At 35.4% G+C, this 23662-nt stretch overlaps 2 protein-coding genes across 2 annotated transcripts; one reads left to right on the plus strand and one right to left on the minus strand.

Moving 5' to 3' along the window:
- The first annotated feature begins 1104 nt into the window (after window positions 1-1104).
- Window positions 1105-10764, plus strand: LOC135077434 (multiple C2 and transmembrane domain-containing protein-like). The gene is made up of 15 exons (XM_063971972.1): window positions 1105-1147; window positions 1553-2244; window positions 2545-2686; window positions 3553-3689; window positions 3863-4003; window positions 4344-4530; window positions 4929-5107; window positions 5569-5773; window positions 6571-6716; window positions 7068-7219; window positions 7327-7382; window positions 7532-7638; window positions 8081-8190; window positions 9612-9709; window positions 10420-10764. Exons 2-15 carry the CDS (start codon window positions 1802-1804, stop codon window positions 10480-10482), a joined length of 2166 nt encoding a protein of 721 aa, XP_063828042.1. The 5' UTR covers window positions 1105-1147; window positions 1553-1801; the 3' UTR covers window positions 10483-10764.
- Window positions 10765-11633: 869 nt separating this feature from the next.
- Window positions 11634-21767, minus strand: LOC135077133 (cysteine sulfinic acid decarboxylase). Its single transcript, XM_063971691.1, has 4 exons — window positions 21401-21767; window positions 20938-21225; window positions 14379-14746; window positions 11634-12437 (listed from the first exon to the last, which is right to left on the minus strand). The coding sequence occupies exons 1-4, from the start codon at window positions 21665-21667 to the stop codon at window positions 11834-11836; spliced, it is 1527 nt and encodes a 508-aa protein (XP_063827761.1). The 5' UTR covers window positions 21668-21767; the 3' UTR covers window positions 11634-11833.
- Window positions 21768-23662: the final 1895 nt, after the last annotated feature.

Raw genomic sequence — 23662 nt, forward strand, 5'->3', positions numbered from 1 at the left:
ATACGTAAGCAAATGATTTACTACCAAAACATTTTTTTTATTGTACAATACAATAAAAAAAATGTATTAAAAAAAGACAAAAAGTGGGTGTCGAGGTGAGATTAACATGTCTGCTTTGCTTCGACTCGGTGGTAGGGTGTTATGAACGACAACGTTCTGCCATTTGCACTCCACAATTTGTTTAACTGCCAACTTATAGCACCAGCTTGGCGAACTGGCTTACCACGAGACTGCTGACCCCCGAGAGTGATACTTTAACTATTTTACTTATGCGACCGGACGGCTAAAACTTCACTACCGCGATGCAGGTTTGAAGTGTGACTCACGTTTGCTTGCGTCGCGCAACTTGTATTCGTATCATTGGATAGCTCAGCGCAGTTTGTGCTATTGCTAATATCACTTACAGAGAAATTCTTCGAGTTACATTAATAAAAAAATTGGAAACCTAATTCCTTATTTAAAATATTTTAAATTAAATAAAGCTTGGAACTCCTAAAAAAGAACAAAGTAAAAATATCAATATAATGATGCGCGTGGAATATAAACATGTAATATAATTTCGGAGGAATGCTTCCTTTTCTTTATTATGTATTATAAATAATTAGCTTTCCGCCCGCGGCTTCGCCCGCGTGGAATTTTGTCTGTCACAGAAAAACTTTATCGCGGCGTCCCTGTTTCAAAAACCGAGATAAAATCTATCCTATGTCCTTTCCCGGGACTCAAACTATATCTATACCAAATGTCATCAATATCGGTTCAGTGGTTTAGGCGTCAAAGCCAGACAGACAGACAGAGTTACTTTCGCATTTATAATATTAGTATAGATTAGGTAATTTAGAAATTGACTCTTAAACTAATTATAATTTTGTTAGTAGTTATTTGAAACAAAAGACATCAAATGTTAATAACTAATTTATGAGTTTTTCTTTCAAGTTTTATTATCTTATCAACCAGAGGTAAGTCAATGTTATCAAATCACCACGACATTGAAGTGAGGGGAAGTCCGAATAAAAAATAAAAAGCGTATTAAAAATTATAATCGATATTTCAAAAACTAACACTAAAACACAAAACTAAAGTAAGAAAGAAAATGGTTTTGGTCGATGACGACGCGAGTGTATAGTGATAAAAAAGTTAAGTTAAGAAAGTAATTAGATAAAAAGTCGATGTTTATGCTATTTTACATTTAGCACAGTGTTTATTTTTTGTCATGGGTAAGACGGATACAGGTAATAATATTTTAAAAAAATGTGCCTTATGTTCATTTACCTGCCCCATAGTCATCATCCTAGTTCACTCTCAAGTAAGTAAATTAAGCAAGTTCCCTAACTAAAAAAAAATAGTTTGGATAAGCTAGCTTACTGCATGTAAATAAATAGTGCCTATTTAGACTTTGTCCAGCAGTGGACGTCATTTGGCTGAAAAGAAAGAAAAAGAAAGAAGACTATGGAACCTTACATTAACTCGGTTGTATATTATTATGAGTCACCATGATAAGTACGATAATATTTTACGACAATCACAATAAGTCCTATGTTTTTTGCTCTTACAGTTTCAACCCTATTGACTTTGCGATAAGACGAAAATAAATCCATATGTATTACATTCGCTAAAATCATCAGCCACGCAATATTTAGACGATTACTTTATAGATAATCACTGCGGATATACATAGCATGGACAAAATAATCAATAACCAAACAACGATAAGATAATGTCAGTTTACTGTTCGCCATTTGGAAATAGAAGTCCATGAAGTTACAATAGTGATTATTGTGAAAATACATTTGCAAAGGCGAAAATGGTTGATGAGGTTAAACCTGACAATAATGTAAGAAGACATATCTTCAGGCTGCACGAGAGAATACAAAATAAGTACATTGAAATGCAGAAGAAATTGGAAAAGTCCCGATCAGTAGGATCAATATCAAATTTGAGTAATGATTTTAGTTACAAAGAGTCAATATATTCTAGTGAATTAGATATCAGAGAGACAGAAGATGAAGTGTTTCGGTGTGAAAGTTCATACGTGACACAAACTGTAACTGTAGAAGAAATCCGTAGAAGTAGTGCTATTCCTCACGAAATTGAGTACATTGAAGCTACATTTGCAGAAATCGAAAATGAAAATTCAGTTACAGAACATGATGAAGAAGAAATATTGGAAGACAAATCCTTGGAAAAGCCCGGACGAAATTATATCGAAATACATAAGAGTAACTCTAGTGTCGGGAGCATGGAATCGTAAGTAAAGATATTAAAAAAAATGTTTTCGTAACTTAAGTGAAGTTATTAAAAAAAAATCGCGTTGATAGCTTAGTATCTTGAGTGCAAAGATTGCTGGATTTACAATACCCAGTTGTCTAATCGTAAATCTTACTTTAAAAGTTACTAGTACTTGTCCGATACATCAGTTTGCGCATCTGATAGATAAAATTTAAGTGGAATTGTATTCAAAAGTGAAAAAATAAAGGTTTTTTTTTCGTATTTTTACTATGACAATACATTTAAGTAAGTATTATGATTATACTAAAAATGTTTTAGATTGAATGAAATTGGTAAAGACAAAGAAATTCATCCTCACCGGACAATTCGACAAAGAATCAATTCACGTCTCAATGCTGCCAAAGAAAAAAGGAAAAGGGAAGAGAAAGAAAAAGTAATAAAGGAAAACTTGAAAAAAGAGGTAATTTATATTTAGTTAACTTAAAAGTTTTACAATAATAGATCTAAAAACAAAGCTTAAAAGCTTCTGACGTGTGCGTCGCATGGCGCCAACGGAGGTAGTCTCATGTTTTCATTCAATTTGACAGTTGAATTAGCTCCTATGCTATTGAGTTTATGAGCAAGAGATAGTAAGGTTTGTGCTTATCTTCGTCTGGAAGATAAAATGATTGTATCAGAAAATCTTGGTAAAAATGTGTTAGAATTATTGTAAATATCCTCTTAGTCGAAATCCAGAAAATATTTTAATGATATACCTACCTACACTCAACATCAAATAAATCGCACCTCCCGCGACAAGCATTTTCAAACGTATGCTTCCCCACTTCCCACCAATATTGGCACCATTTGAAAGCCTAGTTCTAACCTTCATTTCATTAAAGGAAAAGTTTTTACCTCAAAAATGTGTCTTTAGAAGGATCCAGAGTCACTTCTTCAAAAAATAGGTAGTTACGCTAGAGCCAACTTTTATAGCTATAAAACTGTTAAGTTGGGATTAATCGCTATCCATCTGTTAAAGAGGACACGTGAGATCATTGTTTGGTTTTATAACCATAAAAATTGGTCTAATTGATCCCATAGGTGGGCCCAAAGTGAGGTATTTTTTCAAGTCACATTTATGGTATATGTTAATCATTTATTAAGAAATTAAATGTGTTTTTCGTTAAGGGTATTTATTGGGCTTTCAAATAACACCAATATTGTTGGGGCACCATGATTGTGTCAGAAGAAAATCGTTAAAGTTCACGTCGCGGAAGGTGCGGTTTATTTGATGTTGAGTATATTTTGAAAAATTGATTGTATTATTATTATTGGATATAATTTCAGTTAATGCTAAACACAAAACAAGAAATCAAAATTAACAGAAAAAACAAACTGGCGACTGTGAGCGTAGCTTTAATAGAAGCGACTGGACTCGAGAGCACAGCTGACGAAAAGTCACGTCTTCTAAATTGCAGACTTAGGTAAGACTACAATTACAATAAAATTAGTAAATATGGTTGTAAATTCTTTCGTTTCGTTCGTTCGTTTTCGAAAAAAACTCAATAGTAGTCCTACATTAAAATAATAATAATTTATGTGGCTAGTAAAATTCATACAAGTATTATTTTTCATTTTATATTTTTTGTTGTTACAGGTTAGGTCCCGAAAAAGTAAAAACTAAAACCATCAAATCAAATAAGTCAGTAGTGAAATGGCAAGAGCTATTCAATATCAATATGTATGACGATCTCATGCTGGAAGTTTCAGTGTTTGACAAAGACACTTTCATAGGCAGGTAACCAAAACAGTTCAATTTTAGTACAGTCATCGGCACTTTAGAATAAACATTTCTTGTTCCAAATCGGATACAATCACGAACTATTCGTGACACCCAAAGTAGCCTAAAAGTTCGCAACACGTCTTTGTTACAATTGGAATAAGGTTGTGTTAATTGTTAACTTTGGGCCGCTTTGGGTGTCACGGACTATTTGACGCTGACTGTACAACCACATAAGATGCCAAGAGCTCAAAAATTACTAAGGAGATAATTTATTATTTGCCTCTAGTAAAAGTCATAAACATCACGTCTTTATACTCAAACTACTCTTTTCTTATAAATTTTCCGCATTTTCCAGACACATGCTAGATTTATCCGACGTAGAAAGGGAAAAGACGCATAAAATGCGATTAGATCTGGACGGCAGCGATATAACTGGCGTACAGATATTTATACTGCTCACTATCTCTGGCATATCCTCGCATAATTCTCTGTGGGAAATCGAAGATCTGGAGTCGAGAAAGAATTTGCATAGACAGAGAGATGTACGTATCCAAACTTTATTACACTTACTGATACAGAGTAGGTACCTACCTACCTATATTCAAAATATTCGAATAAACTCTTTGAGCTTTTATAAACTAAGTACTTATCATAGTGAAGGCAAGATACAAAATTATTTTATGCATATTTTCTATAATGATTTTTCATTGGAATGATTGCTTTTGGAAATCTAAATTATAATCAGGTTACTTGAATAAGAACTTTATAATTGCGAAGAATTTTTTTAGGAGCTTTTAAGGTTTAAGTTGAATAATTTTGATTACTAACCGACCACTATAATCATTCTGATTTTACCACATTCTTTCATTAATTCTGAAACAGATGTATTGAACCCTATATCGTATAACCATCATTATGACCTAATTATGTCATGTTTTAGTCATGGTATAGCTTAGAAGGCGACTTTTCTGATGTGGGTCGCCTTTTAGTCATAGTCTATGGAGCCAAAGGACTGATATCGCAAGAATGCTACTGTGTCCTGAAATTGGGCAACGAAAGACTACAGACTCACACGGAATACAAAACTAACGACCCTAACTGGATGAAGTTGTTCACATTGTAAGATACAATTATATTTATTGCGTCATCATCATCATCATTTCAGTCTCCAAAGCGAGAACTTCAATTTACCAGAAGCAAATAGAGGATTTGGTCTACCTATTTAGTCGCCTCTTACAATATGGCCGGGAAAAGTAGTGGTGGGCTTTACTACTCTGCTATATTCTGCACACGACATTTATTACGCAATATTCATTAAAACTACTGTTAATTGCAAAAATGAACGAGTTCCATCGACCATTTCATGTTAAAGTTCAATAAGAGTAGGCGCACACCGTTGATTTTTAGTTGGCCGATAGTTGTGCCCGATTTCAAATTGTATGAAGAATCGGCCAAATCGAATCGGCGTAGTGTGCGCACTCCTATACATGCCCATACTGATCAACTGCCCGACTAAACTATCGGCCGACGAAAAATCAACGGTGTGCGCCTACTCTAAAAATCATTGTGTTTTCTTTCAGTGATCTGAATGATATTACATCAATACTGGAAGTGACAGTGTATGAAGAAAAAAAGTCTGAAGAAGTCGGCAAAGTCTCAATACCTCTTCTAAAAATACACAGCGGAGAAAAGGTGTGGTACGCACTCAAAGACAGTAATCAAAGAGACAGAGCTAAAGGTCAAAACCCTAGGATATTGCTAGAAATGTGTACTTCGTGGAATTTGGTAAGTTTCAAATCAAATCAAATCAAATCATTTATTTTGCGAAAATGGGTTTACATCAGTAGGTGTTACAATTTTTCAAGTAGGTATCTCCATCTTCCACCTTTAGGCATGCAAAATTATTACTGTTATCGTCACATTGTAATAAAATATACCTAATTCACTTTTATAATAACTAATGTCAGACAACTCAGGGTCAATAATTACATTACATTACATTATATAAGTCACTACTCACATTCCCGAGAATCTTCTCTGATGGCATTTGTGTAGGCGTGCGATTCAATGAAGCAGAACATTGAGCCTACAAAAATATATTTGCGTATTTTACTTAGAAAGATTTATTAAGGCAATCGTCAGTTCTGGGTTCGAATCTCGAAAGGAAAAAATTAAATGTTTGGTGCTTCGACTGAGAGTTATTTGAAAATACAAAGCAGGGCAAAGTGCACGCAGCAACCTACCTATTTGATTTTACCCTATTTATTAGTCTCGAGCAATTAACGAAATAATCCCATTTTTTTTCAGGTATCTTAAGTAAAGTGATTGTCAGACCAAACATTTAGGATGAGTTGCACCATCTTACTTTAACAGTAACATATAACATTAACCGGTGTTTTTTGTTTAGAACTTTAGAGTTTGACAGAATTTTGACGTTTGTTAAAGTTAAAGTATGATGGTGCAATCCAGCCGTTTGTTTTCTAATTAGTTGATTTTTTTCCTCTCATTATAATAATGGTACCAAATCACTTCCTTTCCTAATAAATTTAACTCAATATACAATAACGTTACTAAAATTACAGCTGAAAGCATCGCTACGAGTAATAAATCCCAAGGAAGCATACCTCTTAGAAACCGAAGAAAAGTTGGACAGACGAGTATTCGCAAGGAACCTGTCAAGAGCGAAGGCCGTCATAAAATGGACTTTAGACGCCCTGAAAGTAATCAAGTAAGTAATTTCCAGTCCTAAGTGTATTCCTGCCATGTTCATTTCTTTACCAAATAATTTTACTAAAAGCCTCCCGATATTGAAATGAATGATTGACTGAGCCTACATTGATTTTTACTTTAAGAGTGCTTTTCCAAGAGCACCCAATATAAACTGGTTTCTTTTTGATGTTAAAGAAAAAATATTTATTTCGGCCGAAAAACATGATAGGTAATGGATTTCAAATAATCTTTACCTATTCTCATAATAATGTATGATTATGGTCAGGACTAAAATGATTTATTATTATACATCTATGGGTTTTTTGGTAGTTTTACTTAATTGTAATTTTTAACAAAACTCACTTTACAGAACAAGTTTTGAATGGGAATCAAGGAAATCTAACGCCATAGCATTATTTATTTGGACTATATTCTGCTGGAACTTCAGGGTGTGGATGACGCCTCTGCTCCTTCTGATACCTTTCGTAAAATATAGACCCCAAAAATACTATCTAGTCAACTGTAAGTACTATGCTAATAGTTTAGTTTATTACTTGCACGTAATAATATATAAGTTAATTTAATCTAAATCCACGATATGTAATCTTTATAGCTGATTTATTTTTCAGGGAGAAAATATTTTCTAAAAGGACCTAAAGTAGTTGAAATCGTCAAACTTGAAAAGGTAAAAAACTTAAACCTACGCCTACTCTGAAATACCTACCTACTTAAATAAAAATGAAAAATATTTTTCGATTTAGACATATAGGGATTTGGCACTTATGAATGTTGACCTAAATACAAGTTACAGACCAATATATTTTATGTTTCTAGGAAGAAAAGTCGTCGTTGATACAAAAGTTGAACAGCTTACAGGAAATGATACAGTCCGTACAAAATGGTATTGGAAAAGTCGCGAGCCTTGGGGAGAGTATCAAAAAGTAAATAATGTTTTATTAACTTCTAAGTTAACCGACATTTTTGAAAGTTCTACAAATTGATGTGGTCTAAAAACGGAGGTTTGACCTTTAAATTTTCATGTTATAATAATAAGGCCTCAAGACGATACTATAATAAGATTATTATTACGATTTGCAGTAATATTCCTAACATTGACGATGATTTCAATATGTTTTTATCTCAAATAGGTACATCATCATCATCATTTCAGCCACAGGACGTCCACTGCTGAACATAGGCCTCCCCCAATGACTTCCACATCGCACGGTTGGTAGCGGCCTGCATGGTCGCCTTATGGTCCACCTTATGGGTCCCACGCTGCGATTTCCGCAATCTCCAATACAATACAATAAATTACGAGTAGTTATAGGTGCTTTTAATAAAATTGCTCTGAAATTTATATTTTTAATTCACTTGTTTCAGTTTATGTAACTTCACGGTGCCTTACGTGAGTTTCCTGGCAATATTCTTTATTCTGATGATATCGCTGTTCATGTTTATAATACCGCTCAAATACATCTTCATTGGCTGGGGTAAGTTCTTAATCTATAATAATTCACTTAATTATGAAAGCGGCATTTTCTTATCAATATCATGTAATAACTGGTCATTTAGACCATTTGTGACACAGAATGGATAATTCGTTTAAATCCGGCGTCATTGAGTTACTTATGTCACAATTTTAGCAAAATGTGCCTCTATTAAGTAGATACTGAAATATCACAAAAACCTTAATAGCAAGCAAGTTTAGTAGAAAAATAAAGTTTAAGTCAAAACAGTCACGGAGTGTGCTCAATGCACACAATTTATCATTAATAGACTTAATGTTTTCCATGACCCATTGACATCTTATCCCTTATAATAGATATTAAATTATAGTGCCAACTGTGTCCTCCTACCATGACTGTTGATAACTTAATAACTACGCCATTAAGATCGATACAAAATTATTGGTTTGAAGCGCAATATTAATTTCATCAGTAATACTCGTATTACACTAATAACACTATTTATACATCCTAAATCAATAAATACTTACTTATGTACTACTGCGACAGTAAGTCAGTCAATCTGTATGTTTATAAGTAGGTAGGTAGCTAAAGTAAGTTGAACACCCGCTGAACTACAAGTACAGGAGACGTAAATTCTAAATAATTAATACAAAATGATACAATAGGTAGTGAAAAACCAAAAATTGTAAAAAATACAATTAGTGAAAATTGAGAAGAAAGAAGTGTATAACAATAATGAACCGAATATTTTATGAAAAATGTTTTATACAACGTAAAATAACATCAGCCCTGAAAAATATTAATAAGTCTTCATTGTATTGGATCCTCGATGAAATGAAAACTCAATCCCCGACGTTTATAAAAGAAAATGAAAATCGGGAAGACTTATCGCATTACGTTCTAAGTACCGGAAAGTGTACTTAAAATACAATATTTACGAGTATTATGTGATGTCAACTGAGAGTTATCCTGTTTCTATTCGATTGTAATAAAATATGTATGATATAATCCTTTATTTTCTATAGCTACAAGTATTTTCTGTGCCACATTCAGGCTGTGGTGCACCATCTTACTTAATTAACTATAACTAACGGCAAAAGTCTGTCAAACTCCATACAAAAAAAACACGGGTTAAGGTTCGACCAAACCAACGCATGCAGCAATGGCGATCGCGATGTCGATGGCGATACTACTGAACTTTTTGTTGTTTTCTACTGATCGCCATCGCCATTGTGCACGCATGCTGATCGCGTTGGTTTGGCCGAACCCTTATGGTTAAAGAAAGGTGGTGCAACTCAGCCTCAGCCTATAAAAATTAATAAGTCATTGAAAAATCACCCTTATTCCAATGAATTAATATGTCAAAGTGATTACCTTGATACACCGTAATCTGCCAAATAATTACATAACAAGCCTTTACCTTGTTGTAAACTTGTCTCCAGGTATACACAAGTTCACAAGGAAGATCCTGCGACCGAACAGAATACCAAACAGCGAGATATTGGATTTGCTCTCCCGAGTGCCAGACGATGAGACGTTGGTAAGAACATTTGTTATTGTTGAGTCAGCAGTACTGCAGTAGATATACTCGTACTTTCCAAATGTCAGTTATTTCTGCTGTGTACCATGTTCCGCCATGCACCAGTTCCACAATGCACCAGTTCCACAATGCACCAGTTCCGCTATGCACCACTCTTAAAATACCTCATCATCATCCTCATCATCATCTCAGCCATAGGACGTCCACTGCTGAACATAGGCCTCCCCCGATGCTTTCCATGTTACCCGGTGTCCGGTTGGTAGCTTTAAAATACCTACGAAAAGGTATACCATGACTATGTACCACATTATTTGTATTTTAGGAGTGGTGCATAGCGGAACTAACTAAAGAACTGACCCCTCCAAATGTGACAGAGGGAAACAGTTGTTGTTACTGTGGAATTCGTGAAGAGCCATATCTTGAGATGAAACTAATACTTACGTATATCTACATCAATCTCAAGACAACTTTAGAAAAGCTTATTTTTAAAGAATTGAAACAAAACTTTTTTCCAAAATTTTAGTATTTTCTAGCAGCTTAAGTTATGTCAACTATTATTAGGTACTTACATGTACCTAATTATCAAGTCACTTTCTTTGTTATATGTCTCAAAACATACCATTTACTATTGTAAGTATGTTTGTTATCTATCAAAATTAAACCATGAAGTATATTGTCACTAAACTTGAATCTTTTCGTTCTTATTCCAGCTTGATTGTGAAGAATTACCTTTGGAAATTACTCCCGAAGAAGATGAGACTAAATTATCGTAGTTATGCTTAATGTATATTTTATAAGACAACGTAATTTTACTGTAAGTGATATAAGATCTGTTAATATAAAAATAAGTAGGTATAGATAGACACTTAATATAAATTAACGAAGATTTAATGAAGACCTTATATAGATTTTCTCCTACCTTTATGTAAGCGGCCAAAATAATAGATATTAAGAAATTAACATGGTACGTAAGTAATTAGATAGCTAGTTGAAATGCCAGGACATTATCTTTTTTACAATAATGTTTTAAATCCATTGTGGACTTGTGTATTAAATTAATTACTTGTTAAACGGTCTAATTACTTTAATTTAAATAATGTCACTTTCACCCTATTTTCAGAAGTCTCTCACCAACCATGAAACTTCTTTAATGTCATCTACGTGACCCATAAAGGTTTTTTGAGCACTTTAACAGCACTAATCAATCATTAGACGCTATGTGCGTTTGTTTTGCAATATCGAAATGTCACTTTAGACTTGTTGGTATTGACTGCATTACCCATTCATTCAAAGCCTAAACATATTCCCCAAGGCCCGCTACATCCCTTATTACAGCTGCACCGCATATTGATGGATGAACGGCACTAATCCGACTCGGTTAGTTTGCATCCCACATGTTAACAGGGGAGCGATCCGTCTGCCGGTGATCGATGCAATATTGCACCTGGTTAAGTTCTATACATCTTAAAGTGGACAAACAACGGGTTAGTATCAAATACAACGAGAATCAAAACTTAAACTGAGTTGCACCACCTATAACTATAATAACTTTAATGATAACCAGTGCTTTTTGTATGGAGTTTGACAGATTTTTGACGTTTGTTAAATATAAGTAAGATGGTGCGACCCAGACTTAAAATTCAAAGTACTACGACTAAATTACTTTGTAATTCATAGATAAAGAGTACTTAAGGGAATTTACTGGACAATTCAGCTGTCTTCATCGTTCATCATACAGACTCTGTAGCCATGTTCCCTCTATGGAACTCTTTTCTGTAAATTTTTATAGGCTTGAGACCTTAGTGTGTTTGAATATTGAAAACCTGCCTCCATTTAACAGGGTTTTAATATTAAAATTACAAGGGATGCATTGAAATTTTTAAACAAATCAATACGCAATATACATCGTTTATTTTGGTATCACAATAAAACTTTAAACATAAAACTATCACTGGGCAATAAACCAACAGTGGTTAATATTGTGTGTTATCATCTAGCCTAAAATGCTATCATAAACATCACAAACATAAACTAAACTGCTATTTGTAATACAAATTAATGTTAATTTACACATAAATTATTTTTATAAAATAGTTATGTTATAATTACAGTGCTGCCGATATTTTAAACAACGATATCTTTGCCAAGCCTTTCGAATTCGTTGGCGAAGTAGACCATATCCTTGTGGTCCAACGCAGAGTTTTGGAAAACGATGCGGAAGAAGTTCACGAGGTCACCTTGTGGCTGGTACGTGACCATCATGCTTCCTTCCTTTATCATTCGCTCTTTAATCTTCGGCGCGACCTTGTGGAGCCTTTCTTTAAAGTCGGAGTCGTTTTCGCAGCCGCGCAGACAAGGGGGCACGTACCAAAACATAATGTTAGTGCATTCAGGATTTTCCAAGACCAGTTTGAACCCGTCTCTTTGCCGAATGTGCTCTAGGAAATAGCTTGCATTGTCGAAAAGAGTGTCGATGTGTTTTTCGAATCCATCAGATCCTTTCGCCTTCCACATGAACCAGAATTTGAGGACATCCGCGCGTCGTCCGCACTGAATATGCTTGTCTCCCGTATCGTAACTGGTGTCGTAGAATTTGTCCTTCTGGAAGAGGTACTTGGCTTCTGATGAGTGCCCATGCTTCAGGATGTCCTTGTGTCTAATTAAGAAGGTGGAGCATTGTTGCGGAGCGGCCAGCAATTTGTGCGGGTTCCACGTCACCGAGTCGGCCCTGGAAGTTTAAATTGCAAGATAATTTTGCTACCTTCACATTCTGTATAACCTACATTAGTTAACAATGCACTTTATAGCAACTTGTGCTATGCATCGATCTATCCATCAAAAATAATTACGGCGATACGTGACTATTCACTTAACTAATTTACGTAGCTACATCAAATCCTTAGTAAACGTATTGAGATTAATTTCAATTTAAGTATAGACGCAAAAGGACAATAATTACATAATAAGGCCTTAATATAAAGGCATATACATAGTTTTATATAAATAATTTATATTTTATAGATAAGAAGTGATGACCAAGGTAAATACTTTCAAGGATGTTTTTCGCAATATTCAAGACGCGTTATCTTTCGCAGTTTATACAATAATCGATTCAATCATGGTTGTTAGAAACCATGTTTCAAATAATGTTTATTCGAAAATAAAAGACAATGCAAAATTTTAAAATGTTATCAATGATTCTTGACAAGGTTATTTCAATTATTAAGATCGAATCATAAATAATAAAATACACGGGTTGGAAAAAGTCACTTCCTGAACGAACATTTGATAAAAATAAACAGTTTGCCACCGCGTATCTCATTAATAATTCCCCTTACGAACTTTATTAGGGTTTCTCAATCTAGGGTTCATGGACCGAGAGAAGTCTATGTGTTATAGTCAAACCTCGAAGTCCCGGCACTCCTAGGTTTGACTAGTCAATCCTCAGGTCTGACTAGAAGTCTTAGTCAAAGCCCAAACATTTCGGCCTTTGACTAAATAATGTTAGTCAAACCTAGGAGTAACTAATTTGGTCAGGCAAAGGCCGAAACTCAATTTCATGAAATCGGGGTTTGACTAGTCAAACCTCAATTATGACTTTAAACTAAACTATACTTAATTCTGATCTCGAACTTATTGCAAAGACGTTACGACGGTCGGTTTTAACGCTCTTTAGGTGAAGGTACGAGTAACTAAACTTATACAATACTAAGATTGTTTGTCAGTGTTTCTAGATCGATCTTTATTAATTTCTAATTTTTAGGATTCTGTTACCTTAAAGGATAATATAGAGTGTAGACCCTATTATTAGGACTTCGCTAAATGTTTTCTGTCACCAGGCTCGTGTATCTCATGAATCAATCACTTTAAAAATAAATAATTCAATAAAATACTCAAATATTTAAGGGGGGCTCCCATACAGCAAACGTGACTTGTTGTAGTTTTCTACTTGATATTAAAACGTAAACAGGTGAACCCTTGAAATATTCACATAATATTAAGTTGCATATCTATTTTAAAAATAAATCATAAAATTAAAATAAAATAAATATTTAAGGGGGGCTCCCATACCCACCCTTCGTGAGCGAATCCGGCTCGCACTTGGCCGGTTTTCTATTTGCCGTCTACTTTTGACCGAGCCTGCCAGACGTTTCTAGGATTGACTAGGCAAAGCTCGAAACAGAATATTTTAGTTTCGACGTTTGACTGAACCGTTTAGGCACTTCTAGGTTTGACTTAGTCAAAGGCCGAAATAAGAATTCACTTCGGGGTTTGCCTGAAGGCCTTAGTCAAACCTAGGATAGACCAGTCATTCCGCGAAGAGACTGCATATCGACCTTTGACTATGACATATGGATTAATTAAGTATGTATATTGTATGCATTTAAGTCCTCGCAGTTAAATGATAAACGAATGGAACTATAAAAGGCGCGAATGGAAACTCAGAAGTCGTTCTTAGTGCTTTTCCAAAATTTTAACGTAATTATTCCAAATAGATCTAATTCCAAGTTCATTTATCAAATGCCGAGATCAATTAACTTCTAAAGGAGGCAGATGCTAACACCACGAGTGTATTAAGTGTTTTAGAACTTACTATTTAGATGGTACACATGCACAGAATCTCAATGGATTTCTTCACTAATGCGAAAAAAAAAAAGTTTCTACTCACATTTCGATTCCATTCAATAGATGTCTGTGTTTCCTTGACATCAAAGCACCGCCTCCCCAAGCAGCGTCGACATGCAGCCACAGATTATACTTCTTGCAGAGTGCTGAAATTGGCACCAAAGGATCGAACGCGCCAAAAACTGTAGTGCCAGAAGTGGCCGTCACCATGAATGGGGTCGCTCCATCTTCTATAGCTTCATTGATCTTCTGTTCCAAATCTGTCACGTCCATCTTTCCATATTTGTCAGCTTTGACGAGAACGCAGTTGTCGTTGCCGATGCCCATGAAAGCTGACATCTTGGGTGTGGAGTAATGGGCTAGTTCTGACGTGAAGAGCACCAGCCTCGGGACAGCGTATACGCCTTTGCTCTGTAATTGAAAATCAAGAATTAAAAACCTCTGCTTGATGAGCTTGATTGGTTGGGTTTTTATTGGTGGTCAAGCTGTACCTAGATCCTGGCTATACAGGAGTAGCAGCGATGGGAACGAGAGGAGGGTATAGTCCCGTTGATTAACTAGTATGGTTGTGAGGTAAAATCACGCGGATTGATTTAAGTGTCACAGAGCTGACATAAATAGGATCTCGTAACATAAAAGTTTTGCAGGTTAATTTCCTACATAACAAATTAAAACGATTGCATTTTAATTTGTTGTAAATATGTTTAGAATAATATCACACAGTGGTAAGTAAAAGTGCTGTCTACAGCTTGTGTCCTAGAACTTTGCTTTACAATTGATAGTGGCAGTAGATGATGAAAATACACTATGAACTGACATCAGGCAAAAAAGGCCTTTGACTATTGAAAGTCAAGGCACTTCGAAACAGTTCACCAAAATGTATTTCTCTATCCGTAATTTCGACCGCCAAAGCTTTCATAAGAGTACAAGATACCGTAAAATGATTATCATAAACACCATTCCAAAGCAAGAACATTGAGCATCCAAGAACATAATTACAATTTGATCACAACTTCAAATGAAAATCACGAAATAGAACTCCAAGAAATGTAGGTATTCCGTTTGTCATTAACTTAAACAATCGCTTTGTTTACATAATAATGAGTTCGTCGATCTGTTTTGCACGAGCCTTGGGAAAAGGTCGTAAGTAACGGGTAGCACAAGGTAGTAATTGAGTTACAATTAAGTGCTGTGATCAGTCTTTAGTGATTTGTGTATTTAAGTGCAACTAACGGAATTGAATCGATTAAGCCGGACGAATTATTTTGAGATACATTGTGTCAAGGTCTGATAGGTATTCAGCCAGTTAATTAAGTTTTAAACTGGTTTTAGCAATGTTTGTTTATTTTAAAAGAGTGCATCCTAATGTCAAATTATTTCCGGCAACATACATAGGGTAGGGGTACCTACTTGATTTTGAATAATGAAATGAAGATGATTTTCTAAGGCTGGGTTGCACCATCTTACTTTAACCTTGCCAAACGTCAAAAATCTTTCAAAAACATCGGTATCGGTATCGGTATCGCTACCGTCAATATAGCCAATAATAAAATAATTAATGAAATGCTATACATGAAGATAAACAATGGGTGTACTTTATGAACACATTTTCCTGTCACTGACTTCTGCAGTCAATTAGCATAACTGGATAATTACATAAACGTACGTGTCACATCCGATCTACACGCACATTGCGGAACTAATTATGAATTCGATTACATAGTGAAGTTATTACATTGAATTATGCATTTGTGGGTCAAGGTCAAAAGGCTTTTATGTAAAATAATGTTTATGCGAGATGCTAGGCTATTGTAATGAATTGACGTCGAATTTTGGGTGTCTTTACAATGAAGTACTAGGTACTGGAAGTAGAGAAACATTGTAAGTAATGTAATATTTAATTATGTAGATTGCAAGATTAAGGTATACATAAAATATACATCGAGCTGGCTGGTAAATTATGTCCGATCCAAAAAAAGGACGTCGGATTCTTAATGTTTTATGCATTTTATTACGTTGCAGAATTTTAATGAAGACAAAGTAGACTTTATTAGAGGTTTCATTGAACATAAAAATCGATGAAACCTTTTCATCTTTATGAGATCACAATGAATCTAACACCACAGGACTAAAATTCTTGACGATATTTTAGATTGACCGTTACATTTCTAAAAATCCTTTTGCAATATGAATTTGTCAAGACAATTAAAAAATATTTCATGTGGTAACTTTCAGGTAGTGCATGGCAGTTGCGGGCAATGAATTGATTTACTGATTAGAAGATAAGCCTTAGGAGCTAAGCCACGTGAAGCTTTCATTTTGATCGAACTATGTTACTTGGCCCGTAAGAAACAAAACATTACATTGTTTAAAATAAGATTCAGTACTTAAATAAAGTTTTAGCCCTGAAATCGATCCTTTCAGAAGAAATTCTAATCAAATTGAAGCCTGAATTGAATAAAGATGCTGCATAGAATAAATTCCAACAATCACCAAGGTTTACTCCAAACGGCGCGTGCACGCGATTATAAAACGACAACAAAACGGGGTTAAGGTGATCCAACGGCTTCCTCAAATTCCTTAAGATCTAAATCTGCACAGATCTTGATTGTAAAACACGAAGGGTATTTGTGGAGGTAGAGGGAGTTTTGCAGGACATAAAATTCATTTTATTGCACACCATACCAAACTGATCGGCACAATTTAGCTGTCTTATCGCTATGAAGCGATCTCTTCCAGACTAACCAAGATTTATTAAATACAAAGGTAAGGTGGTGGTTGATTAAATCTTGATTTTAAGTTCTTATAATAGTAATGTTAAATTTGGAACACCCAAAAAATTTTTGACCGACAAAAAATTTAAGATTTTCCTCAAGGGAGACCCTTATTATTTTTTGTGTTACGATTTCTTATAATATGCAGATTGCATATAATTATGGTATAATAATCGCATTAGTTACGAGTACTATGAACTCTTGGGACTCTTAAGTCGACTTCTTGAGAGCTGATAGACGTTCAAATAATTTTATGTTTGCTGTCACTCATAATAATTGTTCATACGTAAGTACCTACCTAATGTAACTACCTTCGAGTATCCAGTAGATTAACAAATAAATAAATAAATGCAGTTATCAAGATTCTCCAAAAATGAAATAAAAATTACTGAAGTTTTTTGATTCATAATTTAGGTCTAAGATATAGTTTGAAGTAGAAGAAAAAGGACTTTGATAAAATATTTCACAATATCTAAAGATAAATTATATCACTTAAACAAACTGTGTCAAAATCAAATGTCAATAATAGGCCAGTAGAATTAAACACAAAAATTGATTAAATCGGAAATAATTCCTACAAAAGATTTTTTGCTTTAATGGCTTCATTGGTTGCCCATTAAGACTCTCCTAAGTTTTCGACTTCGACGGAGTTGTGCTTAAGTGGTGGGGGCCCCCGAAAGGGGCGTTTTTTCGGTTTTCCGGTTATACCGCGTAAAAGACTTACCCTATCGAAAAGTGGTCTTCCTGACGGTTAAAGGGCACTTAAACCTGCATTGAATAAGACCAAATTCATATGTTTTGGACAAACCGTTCTCGCGCTAAAGTTCGGCAAAGTAGAAAATATACGTATAATTAATGACCCTCTCCACGTCCAATGGCTTGATACCCACATGCTTCCAAGCCTTGTAAAGGGTCGCCTTAACCAGTGTAACCCTAACAAGGCTCACGAGTTTGATTCGCTTATCCTTGTTCGTCCCAGCCGTTCCTTAACTGCGGTTGCTGCACCTCTTCCTGGCACTCTCCTGAACGACTCTGTGTTACCTAATGTGGCTGCCCCTCTTCCTTGTACCCTCCTGTACGATTACATTGCTTAGCCATATACCTGGTCCAAGGTTCGACGCCACAAAATCAACTTCGTACGAGTGAAAATAGTTTAAATACTATTTCCCGTGCTTGCAACATTTTTCTTTACTGCTTCGCCTCTATTAGTCGTAGAGTGATTGTATATATCCTATAGCCTTCCTCAATGTATGAGCTATTCAACACAAAAATAATGATTTCAATCAAACTAGTAATTCTTAAGATTAGCGCGTTCAAACAAACAAACAAAAAACTCTTCAGCGTTTTAATATGAACTTGTTGTTGTTGATTTTTGGCGTCGAACCTTAGACCAGGCATACGGCTAGGCAACGTAGTCATGCAGGAGGATACAAGGAAGAGGGGCAGCCACAGTAGGTAACACAGAGTCGTTCAGGTGAGTGCCAGGAAGAGGTGCAGCAACCGCAGTTAAGGAACGGCTGGGACGAACAAGGATAGGCGCATCGAGCTCGTAAGCCTTGATAGGGTTACACTGGTTGAGGTGGCCCTTTTCAAGACTTGGAAGCCTGTGGGTAACAAACCATTGGACGTGGAGAGGGTCATTAATTATACGTATATTTTCTACTTTGCCGAACTTTAGCGCGAGAACGGTTTGTCCAAAACATATGAGTTTGGTCTTATTCAATGCAGGATTAAGTGCCCTTCAACCGTCATGAAGACCACTTTTTGATAGGGTAAGTCCTTTACGCGGTATAACCGGAAAACCGAAAAAATGCCTCTTTCGGGGGCCCCCACCACTTAAGCACAACTCCGTCGAAGTCGAAAACTTAGGAGAGTCTTAATGGGCAACCAATGAAGCCATTAAAACAATAAAATCTTTTGTAGGAATTATTTCCGATTTAAAAGCTAATTCTACTGGACTATAAGTACAGCCCTTCGTTGCAATAGTCTACTTTGATCCTACCTATTAGAATTTACTATAGTTTTCATCTAATTAACTTTAACTTCGGGCAAAAGCTAGTAAAATTATAATTCTGCAGATTCTTGCAGTAAGCAAAAGATACCAAGAGATGCTTATTCCAGGTCAAGCAAAACATTTTGTGGAGATTATACAATTGAAACTAAGATTGACCTGTCTCACAAGAAAGATTAAATGCACATCAATAGACAATGTGGTGTCGATTTTTATCAAAATTGTAACCAGTTGCTGAAAAAATAAAGACTAGAATTGTGAACATCATCTAGTGATGTTCAAGTTCAACACCTCTAATCTCCGTGTTGTCGACAGCGCCTACTACGTTAAAGCTCTGAAAATTTTCAAACTTAGCTATGATTTTCAATTTCGGTTGTGTTGAAATCCTCAAGGTAAAGCTATCAAACAATGTAAAATGAAATACAGGTCTGATATAAGCGTTTCCCAATTTAAACCATCATCGTCATCAACAGCCCTATTACAGTCCACTGCTGGACTATGAGCCTCCTTCACTATAGTGGAGGGTTTTGCTATAATCCCCACGCTTGGCAGGCGGGTTGGAGATCACAGTTTAAAAATTGATGTTTTTCAGAGAGCGCTGCTGCCCGTTCTCTGTTTGATGTGTAGTCCCTAAGTCGCCTCTTACGACACCCGTGGGAAGAGTAGGAGTCAATTTCAACGCCAACTGACATACCTATTCCTGGTGGAATTCCCACAAATCTACCCTAAGATAAGTCCTCTCCACTCCAAGTTTCCTAATTCCAACTGCTAACCGATAAACCTCCTCACGGTATTCCTAGAGTATTTCGTCGGACTTAGGGCGATTAACTAAATGCCTAACCTAAATCCATCTCGATAAAAATATTATTATTAGTGTCCAACCACAACGCGTAACGACTAGGTCCGGGCAAAAACTACGCGAACTAAGATTGTGATTAAAATTTATACAAGGATAAGCAATAAGGAGAAATCGAAATTTACCATTTGACGAATGATTCAGGTAATTACTACCTTCTAATGCACAGATCAACATCGCGACGTCAGACTATACTTTTAATGCAAAATAGTGCCTATTAGAAGCGCATAAGATACCGCAGTGTTTAGGTTAATGTTCTGTCGTCCATACATCCTTAAACATTTGGAGGAAACTGCTCTCTCAAGATCCAGTTCTCGCCAATTATACCATAACTCATGCACCATGAATCATGGATCGGATGAACTCGATTGTCCAAAAAAGGAGCATTAAAATCAAGTTTGTAATATGGACTTTACCAACTTCACTCGAATTCAGCGACAATAATTTCCTCGTCAAAGTAAAATTAAATATAATGTTACCGTATTCAATGACGCACGTTAATTTATAATTAATTTAATTTAACGCAACATTGTTTCCAGTCGTTTCCCATGACAAATTTCAGTGCTTGTAACGTTAAATTAAAACTTAATTTAATCATTAATAGAATGTGTATTTTAATACACATTCTATTAATGATTAAATTAAATTTTAATATTATTTATATATTTTTGTTACAGCTATGTACTCGTATGTGTAGCCACGAAAGTTCTGTTAAGTAATTAATGCATGGTTGTTTCTTTCTTTAAAATCAATCCAATGTTAAAAATGCATTTAAATCCTAATATGTACCTAATTGATTCAAACCAACAAATTCAATTAGCCACAGGCTTGAATCTAATATTTCTTACAAAAATGAACTCCAAAAACAAAACAAAACAATCCAACACCTTTGCACACGGAAAATCATTACGCACGAATTACTTGCATTTCCTGCGATAAGTACAAAAAGGTTAACACTGACCTTAATCTCCGGATAGAAGAAGTAGCGGCCGCAACTAATCGCGTAGCCATTAGCGATGGAGCCGCCTGGGCAAAAAATGCCATCGCCCTCCGACCAACCGACTATGGACCTCATCTCCCGAAGGATCTCCTCTTCCATGAGGGTAAAGACTGGAGCCACTTCATAAGTGTAAACGCTCGGGTTCAGAGCATCGGTCAGCCATTGCCCGATCAGGCCGTACGGGTCCACTGAAGAGAAAAGCTGGTTCACGAAGTATGGGTGCGCGGTGTTCACGGAGTAACGAGCTACCTGTGGATAATTGAAGGTAACTTTTGATTGTTTGACTTTGAGCGTTAGAAATAGAATAAAATTTTAAAGAACTAGCTTAAATTAGAATGTCTTTAAAGAAGTCACTAAATTGGAAATAAATCTGAGATATTGCAGCATCATGAATATTTTTCACCAACGCATTAATTCCACTTACATCGGCCATGACCCCCAGCAGCTCATCATGAGACATCGGTCCATCCCTCGGCTTCAAATCTATCGCTTTCTTGATATCCTCGGGCACGGTCCACTCCACCACCTTTGAAGTTCTCGACGACCTTCCGAACACCACCCTTTCCATCAGCAAATCCACAGCTCTCCGAAGGAAATCTTCATGTTTCGACCGATCAAAGAGCGACTTGAACAGCCCATCATCGCCTCTCTCTTCCCCAACTGGAAGGATTAGGTCCGAATCAGCTGGCATGTTTCACTTCACTTATTTGAATTCAAAAAGTTTTAATTCATTAGTTTTTTTCTACTGCCTCAACGGCTGGCCGCGACCGAAGCTCCAAGCCTTTGCCCGCTCATACATAGCGTAGCCTTCTTAAATACTTAGGTACGCCGACGTCAGTGACTGACTAAGGTTATTATAGCCGCTCTAGTAAATTGAAAATAAATAGATCTCGAATTTTATATTTAATTGTTTGGGTAAATATTTTTAATCTTGTACAAACATACACTTAAAAGAGGATAAGCTGTCCTGATTATAAAGTAAATTGCTGAAAGTGAAAAGTACTTAAGTTTAAGAGTGATTATCGAAATGTAATTTAAGATAAGTATGCCATTAACGACCTAATAAGTAATATCTTTTTACGAAGAGTAAGTACTTTCTTCCTCAATGTATTCTTCCATTATTTTAGTCCTGCCTTAGTGCTTTGATATTAGATACATTTCGGTAGGTACATTATTATTTTGTTACCTGATTCTCCATTGAAACACCCATAAAAAGGGTTAATTTACCTACTAGATACAACCTACATTGATAACTACTATTAACCATAGGTACTGGAGTTTCAAAGCCAAAAGTCTTTTGCAAAAAAATATCCTCAAGAATTACAGTGGCGTGAACTATAATAGGTAAGTAGAGGTCTAAATCGAAAAGTTGAAGACACTTTAGCTACTTATTATTGAGCTACTGGGAAAAATGACACGTCAGACCAGTGTAAAACTATAGCGTTAAAACAATACTTTTACCAAGGAACTAAGTATAATTATCGCAAAAGCCCCTGACTCCTGAGTTACTATAAGTGCGTACGTCGGAACTGATACCAATTCCTTAATTTCACATTTGTTTCCTTTCTTCATCGCCTTGACAGTTACTTTTTGCCGGCCACAGTTAATCGAGACCTTTGTACTTGATTGATCAACTGCGAATAAAACAAAAACCAACCTGAGGCTAATTGAAATTAAGTGTGGCGGTATTATTGATATTAAATGAGCGCGTATTAATACCAATTAAGAACCTACTTTTACATGTAATAAATAAATTAAGTCGCTTACCCGAATTCCGAAGCTATGTAGAGTTTGCTTGTCAGTGTTTTCTGATGGATGTAATTTAATAAAGTATTGTATGTATTAAATAAGCAAGCTTTTACTTGCTGAAAAAATAAATTAGACATCTGTTAAGTACACTTAAAACGCTAAAATAATAATACATATTTTGATGAGTTTTCTATTTAGAGAATAATTAGACCTGGGGTAAAATCAAGGTTAACGAGTTTTTGTCACAAATCAATCGAGGATCAGATCCCTACCTAGTATCCTTCTAGGTATAGATATTATGTAGGTAGGTACTTACATACTTCCAAATTAGGTAGTAATTAGATTTGAAATTTGTTTAAGGGATTTTTTTTTTTAGAAAAGTCCGTGATTTGTCCAAAAAAAAGTCTCCACATTGATTTTGCAGAATTGACAAGCGTTTACCTAAAAACAAGTGGATCCACTTTATCCCTAAAAGTTTCCTTTCCTCAACTTTCCTGTAATTACTTAGTCACATTTAGTGATCAAACTGATGAGGAAGCATGAGGAAGCCCTGAAAATTCCATGACGTTACACATACTTACCTAAGTACAAATGTAGAAGCGTTATAATAATAATCGGAATATTAATATATTCCTAAGTTAAATAAATTTCTGACTAAGTAAGTTGTTAAATCGAGAAGGGATTTCACCAATTTATGAGTACCTACCTACTTACAGTCACCTGAAAATCAGACTCTTTTTTTGTTGCAGTCTGCGGTCACACTGAAGTACCGTGTTACCTATTATAGAAACTAACCGTTTCGTCACCAGCAATTCTACCTGCTACGAAATAAGGAATTTCCCCAATACATTTGAACTTTAATTAAATTACGCAGAAAAGGCTTTATTTATTTGTATTTATTACCACAGAATAAGTAATAGTTTATTACTTAGAACTG

Source organism: Ostrinia nubilalis, chromosome 13 (assembly GCF_963855985.1).
Source record: "Ostrinia nubilalis chromosome 13, ilOstNubi1.1, whole genome shotgun sequence".
NCBI lineage: Eukaryota > Metazoa > Arthropoda > Insecta > Lepidoptera > Crambidae > Ostrinia > Ostrinia nubilalis.

Coding starts and splice junctions, on each gene's coding strand:
- LOC135077434 (XM_063971972.1), top strand. CDS start 1,802: ATGGTTGATGAGGTTAAACCTGACAATAATGTAAGAAGACATATCTTC. Junction 2,245..2,544: donor AGTGTCGGGAGCATGGAATC/GTAAGTAAAGAT, acceptor AAAATGTTTTAG/ATTGAATGAAATTGGTAAAG. Junction 7,383..7,531: donor AAATCGTCAAACTTGAAAAG/GTAAAAAACTTA, acceptor TTATGTTTCTAG/GAAGAAAAGTCGTCGTTGAT.
- LOC135077133 (XM_063971691.1), bottom strand. CDS start 21,667: ATGCCAGCTGATTCGGACCTAATCCTTCCAGTTGGGGAAGAGAGAGGC. Junction 14,747..20,937: donor TCTTCTATCCGGAGATTAAG/GTCAGTGTTAAC, acceptor TTTCAATTACAG/AGCAAAGGCGTATACGCTGT. Junction 12,438..14,378: donor CTATTGAATGGAATCGAAAT/GTGAGTAGAAAC, acceptor TTAAACTTCCAG/GGCCGACTCGGTGACGTGGA.